The sequence below is a fragment of the Chiloscyllium plagiosum genome, chromosome 4 (genome assembly GCF_004010195.1).
Source record: "Chiloscyllium plagiosum isolate BGI_BamShark_2017 chromosome 4, ASM401019v2, whole genome shotgun sequence".
Taxonomy (NCBI): Eukaryota; Metazoa; Chordata; class Chondrichthyes; order Orectolobiformes; family Hemiscylliidae; genus Chiloscyllium; species Chiloscyllium plagiosum.
In genome coordinates this window covers 21,474,434-21,484,123 of record NC_057713.1, presented here as the reverse complement: position 1 = coordinate 21,484,123, position 9,690 = coordinate 21,474,434, and the positions used below count along the sequence as shown (strand labels likewise).

General features: G+C 40.0%; 1 protein-coding gene across 1 annotated transcript in view; it reads left to right on the top strand.

The window, feature by feature from the left end:
• Positions 1-9,690, top strand: part of tsnare1 (T-SNARE Domain Containing 1) — a 596,230-nt gene that overhangs the window by 580,703 nt on the left and 5,837 nt on the right. The window contains exon 10 of the mRNA XM_043687537.1: positions 6,417-6,499. Coding sequence (XP_043543472.1) covers positions 6,417-6,499 — 83 coding nt within the window. The remainder of the gene's footprint in view (positions 1-6,416; positions 6,500-9,690) is intronic.

The following is a 9,690-nucleotide window of genomic DNA, read 5'->3' as shown; positions in this document are numbered from 1 at the left end:
TTCAACAGTTTCCTCATTTCCCCTTCCCCCACCTCACCCTAGGTCCAAACTTCCAGCTCAGCACTGTCCCCATGACTTGTCCTACCTGCCTATCTCCTTTTCCACCTATCCACTCCACCCTCTCCTCCCTGACCTATCACCTTCATCCCCTCCCCCACTCACCCATTGTACTCTATGCTACTTTCTCCCCACCTCTACCCTCCTCTAGCTTATCTCTCCACGCTTCAGGCTCACTGCCTTTATTCCTGATGAAGGGCTTTTGCCCGAAACGTCGCTTTCGAAGCTCCTTGGATGCTACATTTTAAACAAGACTATTGCTGTTTCTTTCTCCCCATATATAGTTGTATTTTTGTATATTCTGTTCATTTCAGTGTACATAGCAGCAAACAGCTCACCCCAACTTTACAACATACTGATAGGTCTTCAGACATAAAATTGCACAACATTCAATGAGCTCCTTCACGACTACATTGGCTCCTTAAAATTCAACAGCTTTTCCCACAAATCTGCAATCTTTTCTTATGGTCAAGAAAATATATTCCTGGTCAGAGCAGCTTGATGCATAATACCCTCTTTTCATCTCCCAAAGGGTTCTTTCACCAATCACTTTGAAAATTTCGCAAAGGAAAATATGTGGCTTTACCACAGGTTTTGTATCTGGACCACTCATCTGTTGTATGTTTGCCTGATTTTCACCCCATTGAATTCCACATAGGTTGGAAAGTCTGTTCCATCAGATTATCAGGCAGCTGCCAAAGATGAAAATGACTTCATGTTGTCTTACATCCTCACTAACATTATGGCTGTACTATTATCATAAATCATCATCGATTCGAGAAAAAGAGCAATCAACATCTTACAGCAACTAGAGAAGGCTGTTGTCCACATATTGTGGAATCATTAAATTAAAACAAAAATCTAATATATACAGTTGGAGGAGAATTGTATTTCAGTCTGCAGTAAAATAAGTTCTGTTTCTGGATCATATTTCCTGTTTGTTTACCTCTAATATAATTTCTTAGCAGTCAACTCCTTCATTACCCATCTCTCCCTTGACAATGAGATTAAAACATTAAACATGTAAAGTTGGGCACTTACAGCAATACCCAAAGGTGTATTGATTTTCTTGATTTTAATACATTACGTTTTACAGCTAAATCACATCAATAAGATCAACTTTAAAACAAAGATGAATATTATCGATCAGACTGTGGAAGAACAAAAAAGACAGGCTCCAAAACGTATCAACATGGCAGATCAAGTATTTTTCTCCTGATATCAAACTAGATTAATAGATTTTTGTCAGCAAAGGCTATCAATTCTTTGGGCAAGATGAAAAAGCTCTGATTAAATGGTGGGACAAGCATGAGGTACTGAATTGATGTTGAAATGTTCACTTTCAACTTGAAGTAACACCAAAGACACAAGGTTAACAGCATATGCTGTCCTTGAGCGATTAACTTTTAGTTGAATGGACAAGATAAGGAGCAACCAGTTACTGTTGTTCATCTCAAGTTTAAAGGAAAGTAGAGTGCTAATCACAAAGCTGACTAATGGTGATTAATTGCACATTCGCATCAAATTATGGTTTTTAGTTATTAAAAGCATTTACATTTCAATACATTTATTTGCATGATTATTTTATGGAATGCAAAATTGCTTCAGTTCAGCATAAATGACATGTTGGGATGCCATTAGCCATGTGATAATTTCTTCAACTGTTTCCACATTTTCTGACTCATTATTGAGAACACTCTCCATTTCCAAAGCTCTGCTACATCACAGAGAGTATTGAATCTGAGCCGAGCAACACAATTGAAAGAACATGGCCGGAGCACCTATTTTTCCAATTCTTAACGTATTGAGCAGGATAAAGAGAGGGGGTGGCTAATGAAATTAGATCTTTAGAAATATAGAATTGTTGTCATCACAAATGGAAGGAACAGTAGACCTTTCCATTTAAGGGAAATTGACATTGGTTGAGATACTCTGAGGTTGGGTATAGCGTGTGGGTTGACTGCTCAAAAGAGCATCATGTACTCCCCTAAAAAGAATGCATTTTGGAGATATCATGGAAAAAAAAACTCAACTCATGCTTTCATATTTGAGTTGGAAACATATTTGGCTGGGAATGGGTAATTGGAATAAAGGATGGGGGGGTGGGGGGGGTCGAGCTGGTTGCACCATTGATGATCACAATAATCACTGACGGAGTGGCCTGCCTGCATTTCTGATAGGTTTTACCATTCCCTAGCAAATGATCTCCACTAAATGTCTGCTGTCTGCTTTGTTTATTTTTCTTATGATCTTAAATATATGGGACTTTGACATATTTAGGTGTGGCAATGGATAATTGAATACGTCTCTCTGGTGTTTGTTTGTTTGTGGAGCATGCGGAACACTCCGAGTTCCAGTCCTACTTAGCAGCATCCCCCTCAATACTCACAACTCCTCCCATCCATCAGTGATGAAATTGCTGCTGCTTCTTGCTCTCATCCTGAATTGGAAAAATTAGTTCATTTTGCTTCCAAATTATATCATTTTCTCATCTTCGCCTGGTCCACCTCTGACTCTTCCCTCCCTTGAAATCTTTATTTATATTTCTGGGATATGTTGTCTGAGACTATCCTCCACAAACCAACCAACTTCCACAGTTACCTCAATTTCACTTCCTCACGCCCTGCTTCCTGCAAGGATTCTCTTTCATTTTTCCAATTTCTCTGACTTCATCGCACTTAGAACGATGATGTGAACCCAAGCAGGCTGCCTCTGACATGACCGCCTTTCTCCTTAGCTTAAGGTTCCCCCACAATGCAGTTGACTGGGCCCTCAGCTGTGTCCGACCTATTTCCAGCCCTTATCCTATTCCTCCATTCCAGAATAACTTAGTGTTTCCCTTGTCCTCATTTTTCACCCCATTAGTCTTTGCATTTAAAGGATCACATTTTACCATTTCCAACACCTTCAGCAGGATGTCACAACTAAAGACATCTTCTCTTCCCTCCACTGTCAGCATTCCACAGTCTATTTCCATCATGATAGTCTCCATCACTCCTCATACTTCCTCATATCCATATGTCATCTTCCCATGGAATTGGAGAAGGTGTAACACTTGTCCATACACCATCTCCCTCTTCATTGTCCCAGTTTCCAAACACACCTTCCCGAAGAAGCAGTGTTTTACTTTTATTACTTGTCCATCGTGTCTTCTGCATTCACTGCTGAAAAAAAGTCTCCTTTGTATTGGTAAGATCAAACCCAGACATGGTGACTACTTTGCAGAATACTTCCACTCTCTCTCAGTAGGAGTGACCACCAGTCTTCCAGTTACTTGCCATTTAAACAAGCCATCTTGCTCAATTGCTAATATTTCCATCTTGGGCAAGCTAGGTGTTCCAACAAAGATCAACACAAGCTGGAGTGATAACACATTGTTTTCCCCTTAGGACACTTTAAAGTGTCTAGGACTCAATGTTGAGTTTTTCAACTTCAGAGTATGACATTTCCTCTATTAGAGAGCTCCATTCCCACACACATACAGACCCTGAGCATGTCCTGTTTGTAACTTGTTGACTTTGCTGTCAGCAGAGCTGACCTATTTTCTCCTTTTCACACCATTCACTTACACTTACTTTGCATTTCTATCTACCTTTTACTATTATGATTGCTCCCTTTGACCTTTGCTGTGAGCACTCTCCACCATCTGTTCCTCTCACTCTTCCTTCACCCCTGTAACCCCGTCAACGGCATTAAAACCACCAATTCTCAGCCCCTTTCAATTCTTGAAGAAAAGATCTATCAGATTCAAAATGTTACCTCTGTTTGTCTCTCCACAGCTGGTACCAGACCCTGTTATATTTTCCCCACGTTTATGGTTAATAATCTTTGCATATTAGTTTGAGTGCATCTTATTTGTAATAAACTAGTCATTATTTTGATGAAACAAAACTGGCTGATTTCTTTTTAAAATACTAACCCAGATTCAGTGCAAAATATATATAATTGGCACAAAAGGTAAAAGTGAAGTTGACATTGTCCTACTGAATCATAGAGCTACTGTCTCATTAGGGAGAGATGACTGGTGGCAGTTTAACCTGAGAGTCATTATGACTCAGGTGAAGGGAAAGGTTGAGAAGAAGACACCCTCATGGGGTAACCTCATCCAGTGGGGAAATTGAACCCATGCTGTTGGTGTTCCTCTGCATCATGAGCCAGCCGACCAGCCAACTGGAAATTGACCATATCACCACTTAAGTTAAATTTTAAATTTGATCTGACTAATGGAGCAGTGGGACTAGGAATGAACTGATGTGTCTTTCCAAACTCAGTTATAAAATTTGAAAGAATAAAACAAAATCAGATCTTTATTTCACCTTCTTGGCTCGAAATAAACATGTCTTCATTTGTCAGGTATCTCCTTATAATGAAGGCTTTTTATCTTTTGCATCGTCTTAGTGATTTATTTTTTGTGGACCTTCTTTGTCACTGTTTCATGAATGTTTAAGTTATCTGATATTAAGGCACTAGGCAAAGATATTTATAGGTATTAACATATCATCACTATTTCCTACATGACAGATTTACAAGACCATAAGGACATAAGACATAGGAGTGGAAGTAAGGCTATTGGGCCAATCGAGTCCTTTCCGTCATTTAATCATGGCTGATGGGCATTTCAACTCTACTTACCTGTACTCTCCCCGTAGCCCTTAATTCCTTGTGAGATCAAAAATTTATCAATCTCTGCCTTGAAGACATTTAATGTCCCAGCCTCCACTGCGATCCATGGCAATGAATTCCACAGGCCCACCCCTCTCTGGCTGAAGAAATGTCTCCTCATTTCCATTCTAAATTGACCCCCTCTAATTCTAAGGCTGTACACATGGGTCCTCGTCTCCCTGCCTAACGGAAATAACTTCCCAGCGTCCACCCTTTCTTAGCCATGCATTATCTATAAGATCTCCCCTCAACCTTCTAAACTCTAATGAATACAGCCGCTCATCATATGTTAGGCCTACCATTCCAGGGATCATTCGTGTGAATCTCTGCTGGACATGCTCCAGTGCCAGTATGTCCTTCCTGAGGTGGGGAGTCCAAAATTGGACACAGTATTCTAAATGTGGCCTAACTAGAGCTTTATAAAGTCTCAGAAGCACATCACTGCTTTTATATTCCAACCCTCTTGAGATAAATGATAACATGACATTTGGTTTCTTAATCATGGATTCAACCTGCGAGTTAACCTTTAGAGAATCCTGGACTAGCACTCCCAGCTCCCTTTGTACTTCGGCTTTATGAATTTTCTCCGCATTTAGAAAATAGTCCATGCCTGCATTCTTTTTTTCCAGCGTGCAAGACCTCACATTTGCTCACATTGAATTTCATCAGCCATTTCCTGGACCACTCTCCTAAACTGTCTAAATCTTTCTGCAGTCTCCCCACCTCCTCATTACCACATGCCTATCCACCTAACTTCGCATCATTGGCGAACTTTGCCAGAATTCCCCCAATCCCTTCATCCAGATCATTAATATATAAAGTGAACAGCTGCGGTCCCAGCAATAAACCCTGCGGGACATCACTTGTCACCGGCTGCCATTCCGAAAAATAATCTTTTATCCCAACTCTCTATCTTTTGTCAGACAGCCAATCCTCAATCCATGCCAGTAGATTACCATGGGCCTTCATCTTACTCAGCAGCCTCCTGTGAGGCACCTTATCAAAGGTATTTTGGAAGTCTAGGTAGATAACATCCACTGGGTTTCCCTGGTTTAATCTACATTACCTCTTCAAAGAATTCTAACAGGTTTGTCAGGCATGACTTCCCCTTACTAAATCTATGCTGACTTGTTCTAATCTGACCCTGCACTTCCAAAAATTTAGAAATCTCATCCTTAACAATGGATTCTAGAATTTTACCAACAACCCAGGTTAGGCTAATCAGCTTGTAATTTTCCATCTTTTATCTTGATCCTTTCTTGAACAAGGGGGTTACAACAGTGATTTTCTAATAATCTGGGACTTTCCCTGACTCCAGTGACTTTTGAAAGATCACAACCAATGCCTCCGCTATTTACTCAGCCACCTCACTCAGAATTCTAGGATGTTGCCCATTGGGGCCAGGAGATTTATCAATTTTTAAACCTTTTAGCTTTTCTAGCACTTTCTCTTTTGTAATGGCTACCATACTCAACTCTGCCCCTGACTCTCTTTAATTGTTGGGATATTACTCATGTCTTCCACTGTGAAGACTGTCACAAAGTACTTATTAATTTCTTCAGCTATTTCCTTATTGAGATATTAAGATTGTTGATTGAAATTATGATCTTCCAACTTGAGACAACATAATGGTGAATCTATTTCAGAAGCATTGCTGATCTCACCATATTTGTACAACTTTATTCTTCAATTAACAGATAGCATTGAAGCCAACATTGAGAATGCAGCTTCAAATGTTGTTTCAGCTAATGAGCAATTGGCAAAAGCAAATCAGCATCAGGTAAGTCTCTGTTAAAATCTTCTTAAGGACATTGAGAGCTAATACATTATTGTTGAAATTGGACAAAGATAATTGAACCATGACTTTAAACCAACAGAGAAAGTAGCATCGAATTCTGTTGTTACACATATGATGGTAGACACTCCAATTTCTTTCCATCACATGTTCAGGGATCTCCTCCTTTCTTGATACCTGCCATTGCAATTTTTGACAGGATTTTCAACTCCATACTCGGGCTGTTTGGCCATGTGATGAACACACTTTGAAACCAGTCCAGGACTGGCTTTGACCCTGGAGCTTCTGGGTTGGTAGTAGGGACACAAGCCACTGCATCACACAATCTCCTTAATATCACTACATTTCTCAAATTTGAAAATAATCTTGTGACATGTCTTCCCATTTTCATGTTCTTTGTTGTTTTGTGTATGTTATGTTTCCTTATTTTGCAAATAACCGTCGTAAATTGTTCTATTATGTTTGCAAGCAAGTTTTCGAAATCCAATTGAAAGACCTATTTGCAGCCAATATTACCAGAATTTGTTCTTCCATTTTCTTTTCAGTTGCCATTACTATTGGTTCTAATGATTCTTTTAGAGATATATAGATAACTTTTAAAGTAATAGGTTTGCAATCAGTTGGTGTGAAATGAAGAGCTTTTTATGGGCATTGTGAGAAGTGAGGGAAGAAATTGGAGACCCCCCAGAAGGTTATATGCTGGAGGGTGCCTTTATTTAAGAAACACTGTAAGGAGAAACCTGGAAACTATAGACCCGTGATTTTGACATTGGTGGTGGATAAGTTGTTGGAGGGATTCTGAAAGATAGGGTTTACATGCATTTGGAGAGGCAAGGACTGATTAAGAATAGTCAGCATGGCTTTGTGTGAGTTGATATGTGTGTCCTTTTTCAAATATGTGTTCCAATACTCCAAGAGCAATACATTCTACAATGGAAAAGTACTGTTGAAGAAATAGAAGATGTCTTTCTGATATTTGTGCATTTGTCATTCTCTAGCTTTGTGGGATAGTTATATTATATATGATAACTGAATTGAGAAAGATTATATCAATGACAAATCTTCCTCTCTTTTTATTCGGTGCAAGAGGCTTTTATAGGACTAGTATGCCATTTTCCCATGAGGAGATAAATAATATAGGATTCAGTGATCAAGCAACAATGGGCCTAAAGCTGGACATTCTAAATAGATGCACAGCTGGAGAAATCGGGCTTGACAGAAAATTATTCAAACTAAATTCAACAGCAGCTATTGGCTACAGGGAACAGTGGAAACCAAGATCAAAGACATAACAAATGTTCAGGGGAGCCAGTTACAACCAACCCGAGGGTTGCATATTGGAGAAATATTGATCAGACTTTCGGGCACCTTGACATCCAGAAGTGCCTGAGGATGAGTCTTCACACCACTCTGCGTAGCAACAGTGAACAATGTTGGTGTGACCCTATTGGATGCATTGATCCTGCTTATGACCTCACTGGCCAAAGGGCACAGAATATTCAGGAGGTCCAGGACAAAGGGAACAAAAATATACGTCTGGCAGCCACCCCCTCAGTGAAGACTCACAGCAAGATTTGTGGCTGAAGATACAGGGGAAGATCCACCCTGACCTGGGTGTTACAACTCGGGTAAACCTCCCTGCTAATTTAAACCTGTAACACAGAAAAGATGCCACCCCCTCAGTGAAGACTCACAGCAAGATTTGTGGCTGAAGATACAGGGGAAGATCCACCCTGACCTGGGTGTTACAACACAGGGTAAACCTCCCTGCTAATTTAAACCTGTAACACAGAAAAGATTTACCCTGTGCGGTAATCTGTGAAAATTTGAGAGGCCAAGAACTATCCCAAAGGTTACTATTTAAAGTAAAACTTAACAACTTTATTTCTTAAAGTATAACAGAGAATAATTAATGAACTACTATTTACAACTCCTTTCTCTAACTTATCTTTTACCTTCCCCTTCTACAATACTAGTCTGATATACCCCCCCCCCGGATTAAGATTTACCAAAAATCAAATTTCAAAACCAGCCAACTGTCGAATCTTCTCTTTGTGGATTTGCTCTCCAGGTCGATGTTGATGCTTTTTCTCTATGCAAACTCCTTCTCTGGAAAAATACCCCTCAAAGAGTTCTTACTAGTAGCCAACATCTGTTGGTATTTTGGCAGTTTTCCCTCAACTGTTCAGTTTTCCCCAGTCTTATACCCCCAAACATCAGATTGTGTCATTGGCTTTTAAGTTTGTCAATATACTAAATTCGAACTTGATTGGAGTTTGGTACTTTTGGGGTATAATTTAAACGGTATGGCCAAATTTGAATTTGTTTTGTCGTCACCCAGGCAACCCAGCTAATCGAGCTGTTTCAACCAAATGTTACGTTGTTATCTTATCCAGAACACTCGGTGCTGTGTCAGGTAGTTTGGGCAGATTTTAACTCTCTTAAAGGCACAGTACACCCACATTCCCATAAAACTGGGCGACCCAGCTTCATAGAAGAGAGCCATGTCAGAGAGGAAGGAGCTTCCAACGGCCTAGCTCAAACATGTGGATTTTTGTGGGTAATATCCCTACTGGGATGGATAGAGTTAGATAGAGAGTAAATATTGTGGGAATTTGGGAAATGGTGTTTTCAGTAAGGAATATTTTGTGAGTAAAATCAAATTGAAGTACAAACTGAATTCTGTGTGCCTTTTTTCAATGAACGGCTGAGCAAAGTGTTTTTAATACATAAACTAGTCAAAATATCCAAAACATGGACAACAATTTCCTCTTTGCTGAAATATTTAAAATTCTTAAGTCGGCTCGCTGATCTGGTAGATTTAGAGTCATAGAGTCATAGAGATGTACAGCATGGAAACAGACCCTTTGGTCCAACCCATCCATGCTGACCAGATATCCCAACCCAATCTAGTCCCACCTGCCAGCACCCGGCCCATATCCCTCCAAACCCTTTCTATTCATATACCCATCCAAATGCCTCTTAAATGTTGCAATTGTACCAGCCATCACCACTTCCTCTGGCAGCTCATTCCAAACACATACCACCCTCTGTGTGAAAACGTTGCCCCTTAGGTCTCTTTTATATCTTTCCCCTCTCACCCTAAACATATGCTCTATAGTTCTGGACTCCCCAACCCCAGAGAAAGCACCTGGTCTATTTATCCTATCCATGCC